Here is a 26,593-nt window from a genome sequence, read left to right on the forward strand (position 1 = left end):
TCCCTTGGTTTAGGTGGGTGGTCCCTGGGGAGAGAGGGGCCCTTCCTGTGGTGGCACCCAAACTCTGGCATTCTATCCCTAGCCATGTTTGCCTGGCACCTTGTTGCTACCTAGTTGATCCAGCAACAGTTTTCCAAGCCTTGGTTACATCACAGGGCATTATGGAAGTCGCAGTCCAACACGTCTGGAGGATACCAGGTTGGGGAAGGCTGCTCTATTATTATTTACAGGGCTGGGCTCAGCACCCAGGGCCCCAGCAGGGCCCATAACTGCCTCCTGTTCTGGCCCCCAATGAAAATGCATCCAGGCCCAGAGGTCTGAGTGTGCTGGGCCGCTGGACGGAACTGCCAGATTAATTCCCCAAACACCCCTGACATAGCAGCACTCCGGGGCGCTGCAGGGAATTAAAATGGCAGCTAGACTCGGCCACCGGCACTGCTTGCAGCCCTGCTAGGAGCACTGCTGCCAGGTTAGTCCAAGCAGGGCCCTGGGAGAGGAGGGGTCCACCAGAGGCCCTCTGTACAGGGCCCCCTCAAACCTGGAGCCACCCCCTGATTATTTATTATTTATCTCCTGCCCTTTAACAAAGTTCCCGGGGCAGATTACATACACAGAGTCCACAAACCAAGCTTTAAAGATACAACATAGAATAAAAGCAGTAACATTGGCCATGCTGGTCAGGGATAATGGGAGTTGTAGTTCAACACATCTGGACAGCACCTGGTTAGGGAAGGCAGCTCTAGATTCCTCCTCTGCATCTTGTTGCTGCCCCCCCTGTGTGGTCCAGATGCAGCATCATTTCCAGGTGATGCTTGTTGCAGCTGTGCTGGGGAGGGGTCTCGGACCAGGACTGGGAAAGGAAGGGGGGTCCCTCTCCTATCCACGTTCACGAAGGCCTCCCTTTTCACCAGGCAAACATCTCCCAAATCTAGTCTTTGCTGTAATGGCTAAAATGCTCAGTAGCAGAGCGTCACTGGCCACTTTCCACATTTGGCACTGGTCAATTTATTTATTTCATTTCTATACCGCCCAATAACCGAAGCTCTCTTAAGACAGTGCTTAAGGAAGAGTTTTGTTAAACCAGAAACATGTATCATCCAAGCTGATTTGGTCCAATAAAACACAGCAAATGTTTTGGAAACCCCTTACATGATGGTGTGAGCGTTTGGTTCTACCCTTCTGTAGTCCATCTGCCACATGCATCCCCCCCCGCCCCCGGCTCATTCATGGCCCCTCCTTTTCTCACCCTGACAGCAGGGTTGGCTCCGTGTTCCAGGAGACACTTCACGGCTCCCAGACACAGGTTCGAGGCAGCAATGTGCAGGGCTGTCCCATGGTTGAAATCGCTACACGTCGAGTTGAGAACTTAAAAGGGAAAGAATATACAGGCTGAGCAGGTATTGGAGCCAACCTGCCGTTCTTAATATTTCACATGTACTCACAGTTTGCTAGGCTTTGTATAAAGCAATGATCTGGAAGGAAGTGGAAGCCATGGGATACTGATGGACAAAAGGCTGTTTGTCTTTGCATTCTGTTTCCCTATCTTTGTGGGGCTGCCCCTGAAGATGGTTCAGGAACTGCAATTGGTTCAGTAAACCGTGAAAGGATTACTAACTAGAATGAGCTGATGGGAACATATCTCACCCATCTTTTAAAAAGTCTCCACTGGCTTTTGAGTTGTTCCCAGGCACAATTCAAAGCGCTGTTTTTACCAACAAAGGCCCTATACCAGTCTTCCCCAACCCAGTGCCTTCCAGATGGGTTGGCCATGCTGGTTGAGGTATGCTGGGAGTTGTAGTCCAGCACATCTGATGGGCATCAGTTTGGGGAAAACTGCCCTACACAGCTTGGGGGAAAGGTACCTGAAGGAGCACCTGTGACCATATGAACCTCCTGAGCGCCCCCCCCCCCACTACATCAGATGTAAACCTGCCAAGGCAAAGATATGGGGCCTTGGCCCCCCTGAAATAAATACTACCTAGAAGAAAAGGTGTTGGGTGGGGGGAGAGAAGAACACATCATCCTAGAAAATCTGGTTGGCTTCTACATTTTGCCAACATTTTTGCTTCACACCTTGGATGGCTCCTTTAGAGTTTGTTTGTTTATTATTAAAGCGGTTCCGGTCAGCACAAGCAGCGGTAGATTTCATGGCTCCTCGGTCTGTTTGTTTGTTTTAAATTTTAATTGTTTTAAATTGTCACAATGTGTTTTAAGTTTTAATTTGCCAGTTTAAACCTCTATTATTGTAGTGCACGCCAGGCAACTGTAATGTTTTGGCTGCCCTAAAGGTTTAATCTGTTCAAGTTTTTACCAGCTGTGAGGAGGCAACGCGAGAGCTCTCAGTGTTTGGACTATGTTTTGAATTCTTCTGATAAAGTCCTTACATGCACACACAAGCCGTAGACGCACATGTGAACGCCTGCCTCATTGTTCTGCCAATTTTGCTGACTTCTGTAAGCATTTATCAAGTGGAGGAGCTTGCGGAGTGGTGCTACCTGATTTTTCTATCCTCTGTTTGCAGTGTGTAGTAAGAAAAAGAGACAGAGAGACCAACTAGAGTCTCCAACTTTCCCTGTTTCAAAACAATCTACAATCTAAAATTGATAGCTTCATGCTCGGTAGCTCTGATACCCCTGGAGGACTCCCAATCCTTACTACTAATCGATATTCAATCCTGGCCTCCCCTTTGGGGGAAAATGATGAGTCCCAGGAAGGAAAAATTGAGGACTCCCAGGAATGGAGAAATGAGGAGAAACAGGCAACTACCGGGATGAAGCCTGAAGATGTGAACAAGGCAATTATTGATACCATGGCAGAACAGTGCTTGTTAATTTTTAAAACTCTAATTAATATTTTTGGGACAATCGGAGCTATAAATGATAAACTAATTCCTATCACTGGATATACAAAACAACTTGATGAGATTATACAACTTCTCAAGGATCAGGATACCAGAACAAAACAAGACGTGAATCCAGAAGTAAATCAGAAAGACATGACACTTCCAGTTTTACAACCTGTACAGGCTTTGGTTCCTTCAACTGTATCCCAGTGTTCGAATTCCTTGAACCTTGCAGACTGTGGAGAACTTGTAGAACTGAAGAATTGGGACTTTAAGGGGAACTTAATTTTAGTCCCAGACCAAGTGGCCTTTGAAATATCACCATTATCAAATGGGGTTCTGCCTAGTTGGTGGGGGAAAAACCGAGTTGTGTATAATCTTAATGCATTGTTGAACTTAAGAATTCATATAAGAAATATTAGATCTGTACACACACTTCCAGGCTCTCTGTATTTACAGAGATGTATAATAACTTTTAACTCACCAATGTTGGTTAAAGAAATCTTTGCTGCGAGGCTCCAACTGGGTAAATATGGAGTAAGGGCTAGAAGGGTCTTTAAAACTTATTCATTAACACCACTATTTAAGCAGATATCTAGAAGGAAACCCATAGATCAGTATGCCCCAGAAGCAAGTCGACTACATAATGTTCTAGAGCAGTCTAACACTGAAATGCTCATTGATTTTACAACTCAGGAGACAGATGTTGGGACCATTGATATAGAGTCCACTGATCAGGGCCTTCAGAGAACAAACTTTAGGTCTTTATGTCCCTCTAGTCCCCCACTCAAAAATGATGTTTTGTTAGACACTGAAATTCGCTTAACCAATACTGCAATTAATTCTTATATTGACAACTTTCAGTTGATACCACAAAAAAAACAGAAAACAGTGGTAGCTGAAATCAACACTACTGTAGTCCCAATAGCAAATAATTCTCAAAGGAAACACATGATCCAGAACTCCACTTCCCGCTTAAATGGTGCCGTGCAGCTTGACCCCTCAATAGATCAAATTACATTAGATTGTTCCTCCTGACAAAATAAGGCTTTGGGGAGTTCACTTAAGTGTGTCTCCTGGAACATCTCTGGATGGTCTAATAAAAGGGCAGATGGTTCATTCAGAAGGTACCTTAGATCTTTTGATATCATATTCCTACAGGAAACATGGTGCACGGGGGAAATTCTTCTGAGTAAGTACAAAACCTATGAAGTCCCTGCAAGTATCCCCAGAGGCATGGGACACCCGTGGGGGGGATTAGCCTGTTGTATATCAACTTCATTGAAAGGCGAAAGCTATCTCATCAGTAATTTGGAGTCCTGGGCTTTGGCTATATTTTTCAAAATTAATTTAACATCATATATCATGGTAAATGTATATATTCCTCCTTGGAAATCAACTCATCACAGCAAAAATGTTTGGGAAAGCCTTACAGATTACATACTTGGCCTGCAGACCCAACTATCTGGAGCTCATTTGATATTAGTTGGTGATTTTAATGCCCGGATTGGCCCAAACTGGAATGCAATAGAGCCAGTCTCCTATTTTTCCCTGGATGACTTCCCACTGATAAAGGATAGACAGTCAAAGGATCACACGATTAACACCCAAGGGAAGCAGTTTATTCAAATAATCTTTCAATCTGGACTTCTCATTCTGAATGGCTCTCTGTCCGAGGATTTGACAGGGGAATTTACCTTTATCAACCATCTTGGGGCTAGTGTAATTGATTATATTGCAGTTCCTCCAGCTGTGTTTGGGCTGATTACGCTCTTTAGAGTAGATTCATATCCATGTAGTGATCACCAACCACTGATTGTCCAGTTAGAATGTTTTAAAAATGCCCAGGCAAATCAAGAAAATAGGCTCCCAGTCCCAAGCACGAGGGTTGCAACATACCATCGTAAATGGGCAAATGTGAATTTAAATGCTTTGGAACGCTTATGGCATTCTGAGAATGTACAACTCTTGCTGAATACCCTGTCATCTTCCAAAGAGACGGAAGTAGTACTAGAATGTTATGCCCAGATTATAGCAGTAGTCGAACCTCTCTTATTTTGGAAAGGCCAGTCAAAGAACCAGAGGCCAAAAGTGGGTAATCCATGGTTTGACATGGACTGTAGGAAACTTAAGCAGGAAATTAAAAGACAACATAAACTCCTAAGAGACAGAGGTATAGTCCCTTTACCACAGTCCTATTTGGCACTGCGTAAATTATATAAAAATACAATTAAAGAAAAAAAGCAAGAGCATGCTAGGTTGCAATGGGTGGAACTAGCATCAGCACTCGAAAGAAATGATAGAGCTAGATTTTGGCACCTTACTTCAGACTTAAGATACTCTGGGACTCCATCCATTGACTCTGTTATTACAACACATGAATGGGAACAACACTTCCATTCCCTCTTTTATGATGAGATGGCCTGTCTTCCCCCATTGCAGGAGGAAGACCCAGAATCATCTAGTTGGCCCCCAGTCACCTGTGAGGAAATAGCTATGCTGATACGGAAGTTGAAGCACGGAAAGGCCACCGGAAGGAGTGGCATTTCACCAGATTTCTTGATTGATTATCCTCATTGGTGGATCCCAATGTTAGCAACCTTATTTACACTTATTGATAGAACTGGGAAATTTCCCTAAGATTGGGCAGTAGCTATTGTAGTGCCTATTTATAAAAAGGGCAATCGGTCAGACCCTAAGAATTATCGCCCTATAAGTCTACTGGATGTTATAAGTAAGTTGTATGCAAGACATCTTTTAGATAAGCTGGAAAATTGGGTGCTCAGGGAGAATCTCCTTGTTGAAGAACAAGCAGGCTTCCGATGTGGCAGATCTACAGTAGACCATTGTTTTCTACTAAAATATTTGGCTGGGAAATATACATCTCCCCCTTATCACTCACTTTTTGCTGCATTTGTAGACCTTTGAGCAGCCTTTCCCCTTCATGGATCACTGCCTTGTTGTGGCGAAGGGGCTTGCGTAACTCAGTGAAGCCATAAGCTATGCCGTGCAGGGCCACCCAAGACGGACAGGTCATGGCAGAGAGTTCTGACAAAATGTGGTCCACTGGAGAAGGAAATGGCAACCCACTCCAGTATTCTTGCCAAGAAAACCCCATGGAACGCATCACAAGGCTAAAAGATATGACGCCGGAAGATGAGCCCCTCAGATCGGAAGGTGTCCAATATGCTACTGGGGAAGAGCAGAGGGTATTTCCAAGTAGCGCCAGAAAGAGTGAAGCGGCTGGGCCAAACCCGAAAGGACACTCAGCTGTGGATGTGTCTGGTGGTGAAAAGAAAATCCGATGCTGTAAAGAACAATATTGTTTAGGAACCTGGAATGTCAGATCAATGAATCAAGGTAAGCTGGAGGTGGTCAAACATGAGATGGCAAGATTGAACATGGACATCTTGGGAATCAGCGAACTAAAATGGACAGGCATGGGCGAATTTAATTCAGGTGACCATCATATCTACTATTGTGGGCAAGAATCCCTTAGAAGAAATGGAGTAGCACTCATAGTCAACAAAAGGGTGGGAAAAGCAGTACAGGGGTACAATCTTAAAAATGATAGAATGATCTCAGTACGAATCCAAGGCAAACCATTCAACATCACAGTAATTCAAGTCTATGCCCCAACCACTGAGGCCGAAGAAGCTGAGGTTGATCGGTTCTATGAAGACCTACAACACCTTCTAGAACTAACACCCAAAAAAGATGTCCTCTTCATCATAGGGGATTGGAATGCTAAAGTAGGAAGTCAAGAAATCACCAGGATAACAGGCAGGCATGGCCTTGGTGTACAAAATGAAGCAGGACAAAAGCTAATAGAGTTTTGCCAAGAGAACATGCTGATCATAGCAAACACTCTTTTCCAACAGCACAAGAGGCGACTCTACACATGGACGTCACCAGATGGTCAATATCGAAATCAGATTGATTATGTCCTTTGCAGCCAAAGATGGAGAAGCTCCATACAGTCAGTAAAAACAAGACCTGGAGCTGACTGTGGCTCAGATCATGAGCTGCTTCTTGCAAAATTTCAGCTTAAATTGAAGAACGTCGGGAAAACCACTAAACCGTTCAGGTATGACCTAAATCATATCCCTGATGAATATACAGTGGAGGTGAGGAATAGATTTCAGGGATTAGACCTGATAGACAGAGTGCCTGAGGAGCTATGGACGGAGGTCCGTAACATTGTTCAGGAGGCAGCAACGAAATCCATCCCAAAGAAAAAGAAATGCAAGAAAGCAAAGTGGCTGTCTGATGAGGCTTTACAAGTAGCTCACGAAAGAAGGGAAGCGAAAAGCAAGGGAGAAAGGGGAAGATATACCCAACTGAATGCAGAGTTCCAGAGAATAGCAAGGAGAGACAAGAAGGCCTTCTTAAATGAACAATGCAAAGAAATGGAGGAAAACAACAGAATGGGAAAGACTAGAGATCTCTTCAAGAAAATTGGAGATCTCAAGGGAACGTTTTGTGCAAAGACGGGCATGATAAAGGACAAAGAAGGCAGGGACCTAACAGAAGCAGATGAGATTAAGAAGAGGTGGCAAGAATACACAGAAGAACTATACAGGAAAGATCTGAATGTCCCTGATAGCCATAATAGTGCGGTCACTGAACTTGAGCCGGACATCCTAGAGAGTGAAGTCAAGTGGGCCTTAGGAAGCATTAGTAACAACAAAGCTAGTGGAGATGACAGTATTCCAGCCGAGCTATTTAAAATCATAAAAGATGATGCTGTTAAAGTGCTGCATTCAATATGCCAACAAATCTGGAAGACTCAACAGTGGCCACAAGACTGGAAAAGGTCAGTTTACATTCCAATTCCAAAGAAGGGCAACGCCAAAGAGTGTTCAAACGACCGCACAATTGCGCTCATTTCACATGCCAGCAAGGTGATGCTCAAAATCCTACAAGCTAGGCTTCAGCAGTATGCGAACCGAGAACTACCGGAAGTACAAGCTGGGTTTAGAAGAGGCAGAGGAACTAGAGATCAAATCGCCAACATTCGCTGCATCATGGAGAAAGCAAGAGAATTCCAGAAAAACGTCTATTTCTGCTTCATTGACTACGCTAAAGCCTTTGATTGTGTGGATCACAACAAACTGTGGCAAATTCTTAAAGTGATGGGAGTACCAGACCACCTTACCTGTCTCCTGAGAAACCTGTACGAGGGTCAAGAAGCAACAGTAAGAACCAGACATGGAACAACCGATTGGTTCAAAATTGGGAAAGGAGTACGACAAGGCTGCATATTGTCACCCTGCTTATTTAACTTATATGCAGAGTACATCATGAGAAATGCCGGGTTGGATGAATCACAGGTCGGAATTAAGATTGCTGGGAGAATTATCAACAACCTCCGATATGCAGACAATACCACCCTAATGGCAGAAAGCGAAGAGGATCTAAAGAGCCTCTTGTTGAGGGTGAAAGAGGAGAGTGCAAAAGCTGGTTTGAAACTCAACATTAAAAAAACGAAGATCATGGCATCTGGCCCTATCACTTCCTGGCATATAGAAGGGGAAGAAATGGAAGCAGTGACAGATTTTACTTTCTTGGGCTCCAAGATCACCGCAGACGGTGACTGTAGCCATGAAATTAAAAGGCGCTTGCTCCTTGGGAGGAAAGCTATGGCCAACCTAGACAGCATAGTAAGAAGCAGAGACATCACCTTGCCGACAAAGGTCCGTCTAATCAAAGCTATGGTTTTCCCAGTAGTAATGTATGGCTGTGAGAGCTGGACTATAAGGAAGGCTGAGCGCCGAAGAATTGATGCTTTCGAACTGTGGTGCTGGAGAAGACTCTTACGAGTCCCCTGGACTGCAAGGAGGTCAAATCAGTCCATCCTAAAGGAAATCAACCCTGAGTGCTCATTGGAAGGACAGATAATGAAGCTGAAGCTCCAATATTTTGGCCACCTAATGCGAAGAGAAAACTCCCTGGAAAAGACCCTGATGCTGGGAAAGACTGAAGGCAAAAGGAGGATGAGATGGCTAGATAGCATCACGGATGCAATGAATATGAACTTGAGCACGCTCCGGGAGAGAGCGCAGGACAGGAAGGCCTGGCGTGCTATGATCCATGGGGTCACGAAGAGTCGGACACGACTGAACGACTGAACAACAACAAATGAGAATTCTATCTTGCGTGTGAGAGAGTCTTCAGGTGATCTTTCAGGCCCCATTATTGTTAACAAAGGAGTGCGCCAGGGATGTTTGCTTCCACCTCTTTTATTCAATCTATATCTTAATGATATGGTTCCCTACTTATCTAATCCAGACTTCTTCCCACCTCTTTTAAAAGACAGGAATATTTCAGTGTTATTATATGCAGATGATGCTGTTCTCCTGTCATACACCCAGGTGGGGATGCGTAGGCTTTTAAGAGCCCTAAGCTCATATTGTGTGAGAGAAGCCCTTCAGGTCAACTACGAAAAAACTAAAATCTTAGTCTTTGGCAAAAGGAGGAAAAAATACCGATGGCAGCTGGATAACCATCTGCTTGATCAGGTCAACAAATATAAATACCTAGGAGTGACATTTCAAAGTTCAGGATCTTGGTCGGAGCACTTGAATGCAATAGCCCTCACAACTAATGTAACTAGTAATGCCATTCTTCGTTTTGCTGCTGGACCAGGTAGTAAGATGGTGGCCCCTTTAATAGAGCTATACAAGAGCAAATTACTTCCCCAAATATTATATGGGGCACCTGCCTGGACCCATGCTAACATTGCTTCATTGGAGTCAGTGCAGCATAAATTTCTATCCAGAGTACTCGGCGTTCCCAGATCCACTTCTAAGGCCATTGTCCAACTAGAAACAGCTTGTCACTCAGTGGGAATGCTTGTTCAAAAAGCTGCCACTTTCTTCTGGTTAAAGATAGTGTTCCAACTGGCCTCCCCCTTGGTCTTATTAGCATATGAAGCTATGGGAAGGGGCTCATGGGCAGACAAGATAACCACATCTATCTCTGAGTTGGGCTTTTCACAATCATATTTGCTTGCGAGGGGCTATGATAGAGCTAGGGATGAGATTTCAAAGAGGTTACAGGATGTTGATATTCAAACAACAATGGCTGTTGCTGCTGAAAGTCGCTCTAACAAGATCTATAAAAGCATCATGACCTCTCCGGGGAAGGCTCCCCCGTATTTGATTTCCATCACCTCACATGAATTGAGATGGCTCATGACTAGGTGTAGACTGAACTCACTCCAATTGATGGAGGTGAAGGCACGTTATAGGATCCATCATGGCATGAGTGCAGATTGCCCAGCTGGTTGCCCCAAGGTAGAGGACATGGTACACTTTTTAGCAGAATGCCCATTGTATATCGATTTGAGGAAGCAATATCTTGAGCCCCTATTAGCTGTGCCTGAGGATACTTCTGGTGCAAGTATAACTCGATTATTATTAGCTGGGACAGATCATTATACATCATATAGGACTGCTAAGTTTGTCAATCGAGCCCTGGAGAGGCGAAAGTCATTGACTGTTATAAAAAAACTAAATCCGTAAACATGGTAATAATATTCTGGCAGATATTGTTTTAGGATTTTAAAATGTTTTTAACTTGCTCTTGTTAGTTATTTTATTAATAATTTGTACTTTGGTCTCCCTTTTGGGTTGATGTGAGAATTCTATTTGTTTTGTGTGCAGACAGCCTGATTGGCTAAAAAGCAATAAACTGTATAATGTATTATTAAATTTATTAATCGCCCATCTGGCTGGTCACCCAGCCACTCTGGGCGATGTACAACATACAATAAAAACAGTTTAAAACAATAAAATTCTACAATAAAAACATTTTCTAAAATACCCTAACCCACCCCAAATGCCTGCCTGAACAACAACATTTTTAATGCACGACGGAAGCTCATTAAAGAGGGGGCATGACGGAGTTCCCTAGGGAGGGAGTTCCACAGAGTGGGGGCCACCACAGAAAAGGCCCTCTCCCTCGTCCCCACCAGTCTAGCTGTCCTGGCTGATGGGACAGAGAGAAGGCCATCCCAGGCTGATCTTGTGAAGCGGCCTGTCTGGTGCTGCTGGAGGCGCTCGGCCAGAACCATATAGGGTTTTAAAGGTCAAAACCAACACCTTGAATTTGGCCCGGAAAACAACTGGTAACCAGTGCAACTCCTTCAGCACTGGAGTGATGTGATCTCGCCGGTGGCTGCCTTTAATCAGGCGAGCCGCCGCGTTCTGTACCAGCTGCAGTTTCCGAACCGTCTTCAAGGGTAACCCCACGTAGAGCGCATTACAGTAGTCTAAACGAGAGGAGACCAGGGCATGTACTACCGATGGGAGCAGATGGTCGGGAAGGAAGGGGCGCAGCCGCCGTATCAGATGGAGTTGATACAGTGCTCTCCGGCTCACAGCTGACACCTGAGCCTCCATGGACAGCTGGGAGTCCAAAATGACCCCCAGGCTGCGGACCTGGTCTTTCAAGGGTAGCCGTACCCCATTCAACACCAGGTCAACATCCCCCAGCCTCCTCTTGTCTCCCACCAAAAGTACCTCGGTCTTGTCAGGGTTCAGCTTCAGCCTATTCCTCCCCATCCAGCCACTCACCGTCTACAGACATTTGGACAGGGATTCTACGGCCAACCTTGGTGAAGATTTAAACGAGAGGTAGAGCTGCGTGTCATCCGCATATTGATGACACTGCACCCCAAACCTCCTGATGATAGCCCCCAGCGGCTTCACATAGATGTTAAATAGCATCGGGGAGAGGATGGAACCCTGTGGCACCCCACAAGTAAGTGGCCACGGGTCTGAAACCTCCTCTCCCAGTGCTACTCTCTGGTACCTGCCGGAGAGGAAGGACCGGAACCACCGCAATACGGTGTCCTCAATGCCCAACCCCTCCAGGCGGTCCAGGAGGATACTGTGGTCAACGGTATCAAAAGCCGCTGAGAGGTCGAGGAGAACAAGGAAGGAGCATTCACCCCTATCCAGAGCCCTCCTCATATCATCTACCAAGGTGACCAAGGCCGTTTCTGTCCCATGCCCAGGCCTGAAGCCCGACTGAAATGGGTCTAGATAATCAGTTTCTTCCAAGTGTGCCTTCAACTGCACCGCCACCACCTGCTCAATCACCTAGCCCAAAAATGGCAGATTTGAGACTGGGCGAAAGTTGTTCAAAACTTGAGGATCCAAGGAGGGCTTCTTTAAGAGCGGTCTTATCACTGCCTCCTTGAGGACTGATGGCATCACTCCCTCCTCAAGGGAGGCGTTCACCACCGCCCTGATCCCCTCACCCAGTCTCTCTTTGCAGCTCATAATGAGCCAAGATGGGCAAGTATCAAGTAAGCAGGCCGTACAGATGAAAGCACCTTGTCCACTTCATCAGGAGGAAGAAGCTGGAACCGATCCCACAAAACCGGTTTGCCACAGGCCGCCTCTTGCTCACTAACTGTATCCACAGCGTGCAGAGTAACACACCTAATCTGATCAATTTTATCTGCAAAGTGCCTTGCTAAGGCCTCACAGGAAGCCTTAGAATGCTCCAGTGGTTCTGGGGCCACAGGACCGACCAGGCTCCGGACCACTTGGAACAGCCTCCTGGGACAGCACTCTGCAGATGCGATGGAGGTAGCATAATATTCCTTTTTTGCTGCCTTCACCGCCGCGTGATAGGCTGAAGATACAGCTCTAGCCCGTGTCTGATCGTCTTTGGAGCGAGACTTCCACCACTGGCGCTCTAGCCGTCTCACCTCCTGTTTCAGAGCTCGTAACCGCGGATTGAACCATGGTGCAGACCGAGCCCTGTTCAGGGGGAGAGGGCGTTTCGGAGCCACCTGATCTAATGCCCCAGGGATTGCGGCATTCCAGCCACCCACCAGGGTCTCGACCGAGTGGCCGTTGGCATGCCCCAGAGAATCCCCAAGCACGTTCAGGAATCCATTTGGATCTATAAGACGCCTGGGGCGGACCATTTTAACGGGTCCTCCACCCCTGCGGAGGGGTTGTGGAACCGAGAAGTCCAACGTCACCAGATAGTGATCTGACCATGACAAGGGGGTGGTGGATATACCCCTGACTTCCAGATCACTCCCCACTTCTCCAGAAACAAACACAAGGTCTAGTGCATGACCGGCTACATGGGTGGGCCCAGTTAGAATATGGTGCAGCTCCCAGGAGGCCATGGTCTCCATGAAGTCCCGAGGTGCTCCTGTGAGGATGGCCTCCGAATGTACGTTGAAGTCCCCCAACACCAGTAAGTTAGGGGACTGTACACGCACATCAGAGACCACCTCAAGCACCTCGGCCAGAGTTCTGACTGGTTCTGAAACCTGGAGTGGATTCACCGCCCCACAGACATAGGAGCCACCAGCCTTCACTGATCCCTTCTAATGAGTATGACTAGCATAGCTGACTCACAAATGGCTGGCCCACAAGTCTCTTCAGCTTTTTTCTTCTTCTTTCACACTGTTGCTTCAGAGTATTTCTGGGCTGAGCCCTACCATTGAAAACTGGTTCTAGAGCGGCTCAAGTTAAGCCCTGCTTTTTTCAACAAGGAAAACGGCAGAGGCTGGAAGGTGGCAGGGTGTATCTAACACCTTGCTGTGCCTCAGGATGTGAGGTTGCCAAGGAGTGTGAATCCCCAGGAGAGGAGAAGGAGAAAGCAGCTGTCTACTTCTTGCAGCTCCAGCAATGATGCTCAATATTATGAACCAGAGCTTGTTACAAAGGGGAGTCACAGATGGGATTAATCTGAGCCAACGTCGCCTGTATATTTACAAACCTTTTATTACTGAGGACTAGGAACTCGCTTTCTGGTTTTAAGAAAAAAAGGATAATGAAGATTATTTCAAAGCCAGAATGTTTACATTTCAGAGTTTGAAATTCTGCTGAAATATGCATAATTCTAATTTAAAATGGACCCCCCACACACACTCCAAAAAGGAGCAATCTAGCCTTACAGTACTAGAGGCCTGACCCCTTCCATTCCCTTGCTCTCATTATCAGATGCCATTCCCTTGCAAAAGAAAGGAAAACAACCTGGAGAAACCCAGTTACTCTAATACACTAGAACACAGGCCTAAAATGACATCCTTCAAAGCCAGACCCAATTATCTGGAATAACTACCACTTCCTAGTTCTGTATTCACCATCAATTAATGTCAGTTAAACCCCGCACTTAGCATAAACACCTGCACTGGAAATGCGTGACTAGAGAGAAATCTATTCATTTTACCACCCAAAAGTAGGTCTGTCACCTGATTAAAGAAATCTTGAGTTGATTAATCTATCAATTTAATTTGTATATGGATAGATACAATATTTATGAAGCAAGACGCACCCTTTCTTTGTTTTTAGATGTTGCGCACAGATGTCATAGCAGAGATCATCTTAGGAGAGGATTCCTTCCTGTGTCTGAGAGATGAGGGAAGGCCTCTTTTAAGATGGGGCTCACCACCTGCAGTTGTTATAAGTACTTCTGTTTATTTTTTTATACTTATCTCTCTTTCTCTCAGCTGTTTTTTTTTAAATGAGGACACCTTTTTAGTCAATTAAGGGTGCAAGTCAGCATGGCTGGTTGGAGCTTGCTGAGGAGTTGTAGGACCTTTTTCTGTCTAAATGTGTATAGGATTGTGCCTTAATTTGTTTAATCAATTAATCCAACCAATTAATGGATTAAACATTGCAGCCCTATTCAAGAGTGTGGCTAAACTGAGCTTTCTGGTAAGTGACTGGTGATTCAGGGTATCCCACCCCCTTTGTGATAAGCTCTATCTCCTTCCCCCACAAACACACCTTTAGGCTTGGAGGCCTTCAGGAGAATGCGGATGAGTTCCGGGACATCAAAGTAGGCGGCATAATGCAGGGCATTCATGTTGGTCCAGCGGCTACGCAGGGTCACATCTGCATCCAAAGCTAGCAGCTGGTTAGAGAGACGCACAGCAGCAGCAGGATCGCCTGAGACAGTGGGGAGGCAGTAAAGACCAGAGTTTTAGGGAAACTAAAACCCTTCTCAACATTAGCCATAATCCAAAGAAAAACTATTGTTTTCAAGGAGGCCTTGAAAAGATAAATGCATTTTGGAGGATATGGGGAGAGACTGCATTGGTATCTTCCTTGTGATACTTCGGGATACATTCTAATCCAAGTATCTTGCTTTGCTTGGTGGGAAAAGGAGCTCAGATTTTGCCAGGTGTGCTCACAAGATTCTTAAGACCTGAACCATCTAATCCTGGATTCATCGTAAACAGTTATCTTAAATCGCTTGCGAAGGAACAGAGGTGCCGCAGTGTGCTTTGTTGTTTGGAAACCTTCCCTTCTCTTCCCTTCAGTAGGAACCAGAGGCTTGCAGCGACGATCTGAACAAGCATTTCAATTCAATTCAATATGTGGTTTACTAACCCCTCTTGCAGGGCACAATAAAAACATACAAAAGAAATATAACAAAATTAAAAAGCATACAACAGCAAATAAAACTGTCACCATTTAACAATTAAGAGTCTGGGAAAATAAAAAAGTCTTCGACTGGTGCTCAAAAGATAGTAAACGAGGTGCCAGGCAAGTCTTCCTTGGGAAAGAATTCCATAAATGGGGTGCTACCACTGAGAAGGCCCTCTTTCCCATTTGCCTCACATCTGATGGCAGCCACATGCAGCTTTTCTTTCTCTACCCCATTTTCTAGAACCATAGAACTGTAGGCTTGGAAGGTGCCTTGGAGATCATCTAGTCCAACCGCCTTCTTCAACACAAGCTCTGCACTGCAGGGTGCAGCTACAGCATCCCTGACAGATGGCTACTCAGCCCCTGCTTACATACCTCCAGCAATGGAGAACTCACCACTTCCTGAGGCAATCTGCTCCACTGCCAATCAGATCTCGCTGTTAGGAAGTTCCTCCTGACATTTAGCTGAGAATTGCTTCCCTGAAATTTCCACCCACTGGACACGCTTTCAGATATTTGGAGACCGCTGCTGTGTCTCCCCTTAATCTTCTCCTCTCCAAGGTAAGTATCTCTCACACTTTTCTTTCTCCTTCCAGACTCTTGTCTTCTCGTCCCCTTCATTCCTCTGGACCAATCTCTCTTCCACCCTGCATTTCCTATTCACCTCCCCTCTCCTCCTTCCTGCTCAGGCGACTGCAGCCTCCTTTCCTAAGTCCATCCTCCTCCTTCTCCCCCTCTCCTCCTGTCAGCCCTGCCTCTGCATAGGACCCGAGCAACTCAGCCAGAGGCAGCCAAAGAGCTGCTGTGACATTAGGGACATCACAGGCTGAGATGTCCTTGTCCCTATCCGCATTCCTGCCGCTGCCGCCACCAGAAGCCTCAGCCTGTTACCGTACACATTTGGCAGTTATCGTGAAATTGCCCAAAAACACAGACAGGGTTCAGGAGATCAAATGTTAAAGCAGGACCTGAGACTAGGTTTAAAGGTTGCTCCCCTGGGAGAGCTGGTGGGTCTGTGAGACCCAGGGAGGAAGGCCAGGGGGCCGCCCCATCACCAGAAACAGAGCTTGTCAGTTCTGGACACTTGCTCACCAACACCGTGTGCACCAGCTTTGCAAGCATAATGAAGCAGCGTCATATCTGTCAGCCCGTCCCTGTCGTTGACGTGGCAGCCCCGCTTCAAGATCTGCAGGAGACAAAAGGCCAGGAAGGACGTGAATCTTTCTCTGCTCTGCATCATCTATTAATCTGCTATGGATCTGGTGAACATGCAAGATTAAGGGTACATCCAGACAAGGTGTTTCTCATACAGTTAACCTGCTTCATTCACATAATTTATGGGGGGGTCCAGATGACAACATCTTCCACTTGTAACCCTCCAGGGTTTTCCCACTGCTGCTTCCATCCTTTCCTCCCCCCACAAAAAAAGTCTGTTAAGGAGGAAAAGATAGAACAGCTGCATCATGCCTTTGGACTGGAGCCGTCTGTCTGGAAGCATCACAAAAGATTAGAACTGGAAAGGGCATCAGAGGCTCAACCGCTTGCTAGCAGCAAGAATCCCACCTACACTGTGGGCTGATCTGCATGTACATCTAAAAAGAACTCAACTTCCTTATCCCCACCCTAGTGACATAGTGTCTCTCAGGGTGCTTCCAGATGAGCCTTTTATCCTGCAATCGCCCTGCCTCATTCATGGGATTTTACTGGGGGTCCTGACATCTTCACCAAGGGGTTGTGGTTGGGGAGGGGCCTGGGGCCATTTTTGCCCCCTTTGGACACCCCCCCTCCCATGAGCTGCACTCTGCAGGGTGCACCATGGAGTCTGCGGGGAACTGGGCGGGGGGGGGGGCGGGGGGAATCAGTGTTTTACCAGTAAACCATGACCGACTGCTGAAAGGGTCAAAATTAGCTTGTTCTCAATCTAAATTTGATCCTTTTACTGCTCCATAGTGCTAAAATGGCTGGGGGGGTTGCCATTTCCCCCCACCGCTGCTGAATTCATTATCGCAGTAGGTGCAGCAGGGGATGTATGTTGCCCACACCTCTTATAACCCTCCCCGTTTTTCCTTCCACAAAACCATGTAGACATTAAGGACGAAAAGACAGAATATGTGCACAGTATCTTTTGATCGGTGGTGCTAGGGTCCCACCGTCTGGATGTACCCTTACATATTTCAGTATTATATTATTGGCGGGGGCGGGCAGGTGAAGGTCTCTTTAGATTTCTGTGACCCAAGCCTCCCTGCCACTCCCTCTCTACTATCAGACGGTGGCTGGGAGCTCCTGGCCTCCCGTCAACCCCATCTCTCAGGGCTCCTAGCTGCAATCCTGTAGGAGAGAGAGCTGTGGCATTTACAGAGGCTTATCTGCCCCCATCCCCATTTCACCTTTGGGAGCTGTGTCACGGTGCACACAGTGTCCAGTGCCACCTCCCCTCCTTGTCTTGGGACTTGTGAGCCAGCATGCCAACCAAGAGACGTCATTATCACTCACCTCATTGCCAATGATGTCAATCTTGTGTTGTACCTGCGGAACCCATTGGCGGATAATTGCAAACAACTCTGGAACCGTGGTGATGGGGTCATAGAGAATTTCTTGACACGCCGGGTCATTTGGGTCAAAAAAAGTGAAAGCTACAGTGGATGGAAGAGTACAAATAAAAAATCAGGGGGAAAGAAAAGGGTTTTGAGGATGTGGAGGCAAAGAACTCTGCATGTGCTCAGAGACACATAACCCCTTTGACCTCTTCCAGAACTTCAAGGACTGAACTTGAAAACAGGTTTGAGGGCTCAGGTGACAGATTTTGGTGCTGAAAACTAGTGAGCTGTGTCGCAAACAAAACTATGAATTTGGGGTGGGTGGGGAGGAAGTAGATAATCCCCCCCCGGCCCAAATTGTATGAGTAGGGGGACTAGGACATCTGGCCTGCCAATTCTATGAAAACACTTAAACTGTTGTTTGTTAAAACCACGTAAAATGCATATAATGCTGATTGAGAAGGCATGGGCTGGTGGTACAGTGGCCAAGTGTCCTCTTTTACACAGGGCAATCCTCCATTTGAAGGCCTGCCAGAGGACTGTCCTCTATTTGAAGGGTGTCCTCTATTTGTAGGGCTGTCCTGTCAAATTCCGGTTTAAAGATAAAGAACCATCAGAACTGTGGCCCATCCACGCTTAGCACCTCATCAGCAGACTGCACAGGCAGGCACCCAGGTCATCTGATACACTGTATTTCTATTGACATTATAACTGTTATTTTTAAATTTGTGTTGTTACATATAAATTAGCACGTGCAAATTTTATGCATATCGCTGTCCTCTTTTGGGGTAATGCATTTCCCCCTTTTTGTCAATTCATAAGTGGCCGCCTGATGGTGGAGAGGTGACTGAAACTTTCCCCTTGACTTGTGAAAGTTGGACAAGGGAGACGGATGCCAGTGGAACAGCCTGTCAGAAGCAGCAAGGGGTATGTGTTTTTCAGCCCCCAACAGAGTTCACACTGACCATGAGTTCCACTTTGATGGGGCTGATTCTATGTGGAGCACCAAAACCTTAAGAAACTGCCTAACAAAGAAACCAAAATGAGAGGTTCAGGGGCAGGTGGCGGTGTTTGCAGCCTGTGAACCTGCAACAGAGCAGCAGATCATACCAGACAGCAGGTGGAGGGGAGGCCAGACTGCTTGAGACTCTGCAGTACTCATTCAGTTTAGGCCAGGCCACCTTCCCCAGAACCTGCAGCATTTGTTTTTATTTCTAACTCAAGTTTCTGGTTCTCATGGTGGTCGAGGATAGCTCTGAAATGTGTGGGCAGATGGAGAGGCCTGAAAAACCTGCTGGTAGGGAGCAAGAATGGGACCAGCCTGGCCCAGAGAAGAAGCAGCTGCAAGGAGCTTGGCTGTCTACTCTCTGCTAAAAAGAACACTCCACTCTAATTCTCAGTTGCCTGGGGGCTGCAGAACCAAAGGGACGCATCTATCTAACAGAGCACTATGGGCTGCTGGGTTGTGTGTGTGCAGGTTTGTGGGCTGGGCTTTGTACGGTTACAACCTAGTGTAACCCACTTTCAGATTTGTTCAGTGCAAAGGCAGGCAATCCACCTTCAAAATAAATAAACACATAAATACATAACAGGAGCGCGCTGTTCACCTCAGAGCATGCTTGGGGGCTCCCTATTGGAACATCTGGTTGGCCACTGGTTGGGGAACAGGATAATGCACTAGATAACCCTTTGGTCTGATCCAGAAGGGCTCTATCCCCCTGCCCATTCCACCACCACTGTTGGCATTACATATATTTTAAGTTGTATTAACAAATAGAGTTCAAAGGTCTTAATAATGCCTAGATGCCTAGACCTGATGCCTAGATCTCCTGCTTATACTACTGTGGGTATTTGGGCCAAAATGTATCTAAATAATGACATTATTTCCACTCCTAAGCATCTGGAGAATTAAAGAATTTACAATCTGCTTTCAGTGCTTTCCTAAGCTTATCTCGTATTATAACCATAATCTCAGAGGTATATCTCATAGATAATCTTGTTTGCAATGTAATCCAGTTCTCCCCTCCCCTCCCCTCCCCTCCCCTCCCCACATCCTGATCTACCTAGTTTTAAAAGAAAGTAGGTAGCCCAGTGGTAGAGCCCCTGCTTTGCATGCAGAAGGTAGGAGGTTCAATCCCCGGCATCTCCAGCTAGGGCTAGGAAGGAATCCTGCCTGAAACCCCAGAGAGCCGCTGCCAGTCAGCGCTGACAATACTGGCTAGACGGACCAAGTGTCTGACTCCATACAAGGCAACTTCCTATGTTCCTAGTTTGTTTGTTTTTAAGTAACATTTGCACATGCCTCTCCCCCTCTCTTGCTCTCACCTTCTCTCAGACCAAAAAATAATAATGTTACTCTTTTATGCACTGTCAATTTATGGGAAAAGTGTTGTGGAAGGGAGGCAGAGGGAGAGATCTTCCTGTATCACTAAATTCAATGACTCATTGGTTCTGCTTATCTTTTTGAGTCACCAGGGCTGTATTATTTTAGAAGCAGGTCATCCACCACTTTGGCTCTCTCCACCAAAAGTCAGCTGAATCCAATTCCTTATGAGATGCATGCATCTTGAGAGAGAGAATGACTTTGGTTTTCATTAGGTTTGCAGGCTCTAATCCACTATCCATACGACTAACCAACTATAAGTACGATCAGGGCTGGTCCTACCATTAGGCAGAGTGAGGCAGCTGCCTCACGTGGCAGGTACTGGGGGGCACAAAACAGTGGCAAGATGTTTGAGGACAATGTTGTGTGTGACACAACAGACCGCCCTGCACACATAAGGCAACAAAATGTCTCGAAGTGGCCCTCAGTATGGCCTATAAAGAAATCCTCTCGCTCGGGGCCTACAGGAGTGGATGGGAGCTGCAAAAGAACATCATCCAATTCCAATCAGGATCGTGTCAACCAAATGAATAGTTTGCAGTTGATTAATCATCTGTCTTTTCACCGATTAAACAGTTCCATTTAATTAGTGCACTACCCAAAACTCAGTGTAGGTTCCTTTTAGAGAATTCTTCCTTTAATGAGTGAGCCATAAGATGGCTTACAATTGAATCAACAAAAGCTACCACACAATGCTCTAAATGAAGGCTATCTTTCATTCATTTCCTAGTACAGTAACACATCAAAATCCAAACAGCCTAAAAAACAAAAGAAACCGGCTGTCTCACCAATTAAGATTTGCCCTCAATGATTAATTATGGCCTCCACCAATTAATCAACTGAAGATTTAGTTGATTACTCTACCAGCTAACCCAAGGAAAACTGGAAGATCCAAGGCCTAGATCCCACAAATAGCAGATGAGATAGCACACTGTACCACTTTGGACTGCAGGTAGGGGCTCATATGACTGAATGCTATTCCATACAAAAGGATCCCCCCACGCACAGAAGACTAGAACGTTAAGATATTATAAAGCCCTTCTTCCTGAGATGCTAGCTTTTAATGTGCAGGGAAATCTGATTTGTCTGAAGGAGCATTCAGAAACCAGGCCTGATTTAAAATCTATGGCCATTTAAGGGTGCTTCACACAACATTTTTGTGCTTGGGTACAGCCATTGGTTGCATGTGTATTATTTTCATTTTTCCTATTAAAATACCCAGAAGCAGCAATGGCAAAAGAACTAACCGCCTGTTTCCATGTATTTTAAAGAGAAAAGTGGGATATAATTGTGCACAACACACTACACAGCTAAAATAAACTTAACTTACAAAGCCCCCTCAGAGCCCATTCAAATGTACAGGCAGGTGCTCTTGTGGTTCAGTCCACCTCTGTGTCTTTAGCAGCTGTATGGTAAGCAGAAATTCATCAGACGGAGCTTTTCCCAGCACAGAAATGCAACAACAGGGAAAGCTTCACTTATTAACAACTTCTGCTTTGGGGCAGCTAATAAAGGCGCAGGAGCCTGATCGGGAAAAGGAGAGGGAAATCCTGATCCTCTATCGGACGGGTGGGCAACCTGTAGCTCTCCAGATGTTTTGTCCTACAATCCCCCTCTGGCTGAGCCTGCACAGCCAATGGTAAAGGATGATGGGAATTGTAGGCCAAAACATCTGGAGGGGCACAGGTTGGCCCCCTTGCATCTAAGGGGACTCTCCCACTTCAAAAAGTATCGCTTGCCTGAAAGCGCTCCCCCAGCTCTTACAGAAAGCAGCCTTCCCAAACGTGCCGCTGTTATACTTAATAATACATCTTACAAGGAAAGCATTTGCCTTTGTTTTCACACATGGATGTTTACCCTAAAGTCCCCTAGAGTCAAGATGGATCCTCCCCCACCCCCCAAAAGCTGAATTTCTAAAGACTCAAAACAAGGGGCAGGAGCTGAAAACCCTCAAGAACAGCAAGAACCTGTCCTTGGCCACCGATGTATGTGTAAACTTTACCCCCAAAATAATTAAATTAAAAGCCACCCCATCCATCCCCCACCTCCCCAGGACGATACGGATGACCAAACTGCCCCAGCACGAGAGAGACATATGGACACAATATGTCTCATTAGGGAGCTGCCCAGGGCCGGCCCTACCGTTAGGCAGAGTGAGGCTGTCACCTCAGGCAGCACATCAGCACATACTGGGAGGTGGCAGCAAGATGTTGGAAGAGCAAGCTGTATGCCACACAGCCTGCCCTGCGCCCCCTAAGCCGGTGTGCTGCCTTCAAGCACAGTCCCATAGCCAGTGCTGAAGAAAGATTCAGCTACCAGTCCAGTCAGCTTTTGTACACAGAATGGGAGAGGTGCCATATTGCTCTTTGTTTCAGGCAGCAAAATGTCTTGGGCCAGCCCTGGGGCTGCCTCTGTGTCAGAATCAGCACGTTTGAACCGGCTCTTGTTCTCTCCCCACTGCAGTCAAGAAGAACCAATACTCGGCTCCTGGCGTCTCTATAACAACCTCCAGAGTCCTCCGGACAGCTCTCTTGTCCCTTTTCGGCCACCCAGTCAGGGCCTAAATCATGGTGCCCAGTGCATTCAATTTCCTCTTAGCAGCTTGGTCTTCTTCTCCTGGGCCGCTGTTAGCGCTCCCTCGCCTCAACCGTCTTCAGCTTGCTTGTTTACGGCTCTCCCAGAGCCCAGCGCCAAAACCGAACACAAAAGCCTGTAGTCGAGCCCTGGCAGGCACTGGATAGAACAGGCCCCGCTGCTCACCCCATAATAACCGTGTCCGTACGTCCCTGAATGCTGACATTCTTTGCCACGTCACGCAGGGGCGGCGCTTTAAACTGAGCCAGGATTGATTTTTTAAAAAATATTATTCTACCTTTCCTTCAAGGCTGGGAAGAAAAACTGACCCCATCCATAATACACTGGATAGAGTCTTATGACCCTGGCAACTTATGAAAAAAGCATACTATTCCCAGCAGTTCTGTCCTGACAAGCATACGGACATTTGGTCCGCATGCTTAGAATTATGCGTGTGCTGGAAACTAAAGGCAGAACAAAGCACAGATTGACATATGGTTATTGTGGCGTTGTTGTTTTGTTTGTGTTTGTTTTTTAATTATTATTTATGCCTTTGTTGTTGATGTCTTTTGTTAATGTTCTATGGATTGTATGCTCAGTGTGTGTGTGTGTGTGTGTGTGTGTGAGAGAGAGACAGAGAGAGAGAGAGAGAGAGAGAGAGAGAGAGAGAGAACTTTTTTGAATAAAAGTATTAATAATTTTAAATATCCATTAAAATATTATTATACCAGAGCTCAGCTAGTGAACAGGCAGGGTGGCCAGGTGGCCTCTTTACAGAGGACCGTCCTCTCTTTGAAAGGCTGTCCTGTTCAATTCTCGTTTAAAGATAAAGAATCATCCGAACTGTTGCCCATCAGCAGTTATCACCTGAACAAGCAGGTACATGGGTCACCTGGTCAGTCTTCCACATTAGCACATGCACATTTCCTGCAAATCACTGTCCTCTTTTTTGGTGATGCATTTCCTCTCTTTTGGGTGGGTGGGGGCAATTCTTAAGTGGCCACCCTAAAAAACATGCCAGCACCAGCAGGGACGGTTTTAGGGCAGGGAGGCCCAGACAGTAACCTTGAGGTGCCAAGCTCCAGCAGCACCTGTTTATTTATCTATCCATTCATGAAATAGTACAAACGGTTTATGTTGACTTGTAACGTTGGTGACCCCAGCCTGCATTGGGTTAATGGTTGGTTTGTTGTTGTTTTAATTTGCAGGAAAATTTAGAAAATACGTGCTTGTTCAACATACAGGGGGAGCAACTGTGATACTGATACCGTAAAAAAACTGACCTTTATGAGATTAGTAATTATCGAACATACATTAATTTCACTGTTTTTGTTTTTAGTGACAAAAGAGAAAAAAAATCTTTGAACTAAAATGTTTCAGGGATTTGTGCGGATCCATTTTTCACTAACCTCCTAGAACGTTCTGGACCATTGTAGAATCTCATAGAAGCTTCCAGACTTTCTTAGAAATATGTATTCCTCTAGCCTCCTAGTATACCTAGCTTAAGGCGCAATCCTATGCATGTTGCAAAGCTGGCTGGGGAATGCTGGGAGTTGTAGGCCTTTTCTCTGTCTAAACATGCATAGGACTGCGCCCTTAACAAAGAATTCTGAAGAACCCAGAAGCTTATACATTGTTCTGTGACCCTTGGGCTGGCATAATAAAGGTATTGTTATGAAATGGATTTTGGAATTTTTTATGCCCAACATGGCCACCTTTGCTCGTTTTGTTTTACCGCATTTGGGTAATTCTTAACAAATGGAGGGGGGCAAAGATGACCTTCACCTGGAATGCCATTTGGTCTATGACTGGCCTTGAGCATCAGCCCTTGTGCTGCCATCCAGAAGGCATTCAACTGTCACAGATACCTGTTTGTCCCCATGCAGGACCTGCCCTATCATTAGGTAAAGTGAGGTGGCTGCTTCACGTGGCAGATTCTGGGACAGTGACTGTTGCAGCACACCCCCCCCCCAGCTTCCTGAGTCCACCCCCCAATTTGTATATGATTAGGCTGCATTAGTAATTCCTCATGGACAAATTCCTCATGGCTCAGGTGTCAGCTGTGAGCCGGACAGCGCTGTATCAACTCCATCTGATACGGCGGCTGCGCCCCTTCCTTCCCAACCATCTGCTCCCATCGGTAGTACATGCCCTGGTCTCCTCTCGTTTAGACTACTGTAATGCGCTCTACGTGGGGTTACCCTTGAAGACGGTTCGGAAGGTGCAGCTGGTACAGAACGCAGCAGCTCGCCTGATTAAAGGCAGCTGCCGGCGAGATCACATCACTCCAGTGCTGAAGGAGTTGCACTGGTTACCATTTGTTCTCCGGGCCAAATTCAAGGTGTTGGTTTTGACCTTTAAAACCCTATATGGTTCCGGCCCAGCCTATCTTAAGGAGCGCCTCCAGCAGCACCAGACAGGCCGCTTCACAAGATCAGCCTGGGATGGCCTTCTCTCTGTCCCATCAGCCAGGACAGCTAGACTGGTGGGGACGAGGGAGAGGGCCTTTTTTGTGGTGGCCCCCACTCTGTGGAACTCCCTCCCTAGGGAACTCCGTCATGCCCCCTCTTTAATGAGCTTCCGTCGTGCATTAAAAACGTGGCTGTTCAGGCAGGCATTTGGGGTGGGTTAGGGTATTTTAGAAAATGTTTTTATTGTAGAATTTTATTGTTTTAAACTGTTTTTATTGTGTGTTGTACATCGCCCAGAGTGGCTGGGTGACCAGCCAGATGGGCAATTAATAAATTTAATAATAAATAAATAAAATGCAGCAAAAAGTAGGGTGCAAAGCATGGAAACATGGGACCTGTGAGCCACTCATCCTTCCAATTGGAAGGGTAAGCAGCACATTAAGGGGAATCCCCACTGTTATCTCCAACCAATGATCGGAGATAACAGGGGGATTCCCTTGAGCGGCAAGTTAAGTGCTTCACTGCCCTGCTCGCATGCAGACAAGCTACCCTGGCCAAGGCGCTGGCTGGAGAAGGTCTCCGTTGAGGAGGATGCAGGGTGGGTGAAGCTGTTAATGTGCTGCTCGCCCTCCCAATGGGCAGGGCAAATGGCACCCATGGGAATCCCATTGTCATCTTCCCACATACGAACATCATGTTCGTATGACTCCATGTTTGTTTACATACACAAGAGTAGAGAGAAGCAGGGACCATGGGGAAAACAGTGACAACCGAGAACACAGCAGATTCATGAGCAGGACTGCATGCAGCTGTGACAGTCAGTCCTCCAGCCATGAAGCCCCCCAGTCTTGCTGAGGGAGGCACTGCAACAGTCTGTGTACAAGAGATGCCTTCCAATGACATTAAGTGTGCAATCCTATGCAAACCTAGAGAGAAAAAAGTCCTACACCTCCCAGCATTCTCCAGCCACCATGGCTGGCTAGGCAGTGCTGGGAGCTGTAGGACTTTTTTCTATCTAAACATGCATAGGATTGTTCCCTTAGTCTTTCCTTTCTGCCCTGCTGGGAAAGTGTTGCTAAGTAACACTTTCATAAGTAGGACTGTGTATTTTTCATGAGTCTGTGCAAGCCTATAAAAGCATAAAATTCTGCACCTTTAATTCTCTCTTCTCTTTCTCTTTCTCAAAGCAGGTTTTAACCCTTGTGGATGTAAAGAGGGGGTTTCAGGTGTGTGGCCTGTGTGTAGTGGGCTTTCTGAGGGCAGACGACCATTTCCTGTGCTTGGAGATGGAATTTAAGTGTCCAGCACAGCTCTGCCATTATCCCCAGCAAAACCTGCTGGCTGGGGATTATGGGGTTGTTGTCCGCCACATCTGAAAGGGCACCAGGTTGGGGGAAGCTTTCCCCCAAAAAGATTAAATTGTGCAAACTGAG

The 26,593-nt window shown here is 46.3% G+C and overlaps 1 protein-coding gene across 4 annotated transcripts in view; it reads right to left on the reverse strand.

The window, feature by feature from the left end:
• Positions 1–26,593, reverse strand: part of CLIP3 (CAP-Gly domain containing linker protein 3) — a 46,775-nt gene that overhangs the window by 14,080 nt on the left and 6,102 nt on the right. For all 4 annotated transcript variants that reach the window (XM_084814739.1, XM_084814738.1, XM_084814740.1 and 1 more), the window contains exons 3-6: positions 17,749–17,888; positions 16,348–16,441; positions 14,611–14,772; positions 1,247–1,365 (exon numbers count right to left, since the gene is read on the reverse strand). In XM_084814739.1, the coding sequence (XP_084670865.1) occupies positions 1,247–1,365; positions 14,611–14,772; positions 16,348–16,441; positions 17,749–17,888 (515 nt within the window). The remainder of the gene's footprint in view (positions 1–1,246; positions 1,366–14,610; positions 14,773–16,347; positions 16,442–17,748; positions 17,889–26,593) is intronic.

The sequence above is a fragment of the Heloderma suspectum genome, chromosome 10 (genome assembly GCF_057233095.1).
Source record: "Heloderma suspectum isolate Gila_16-S chromosome 10, 16-S_ref, whole genome shotgun sequence".
Lineage (NCBI taxonomy): Eukaryota > Metazoa > Chordata > Lepidosauria > Squamata > Helodermatidae > Heloderma > Heloderma suspectum.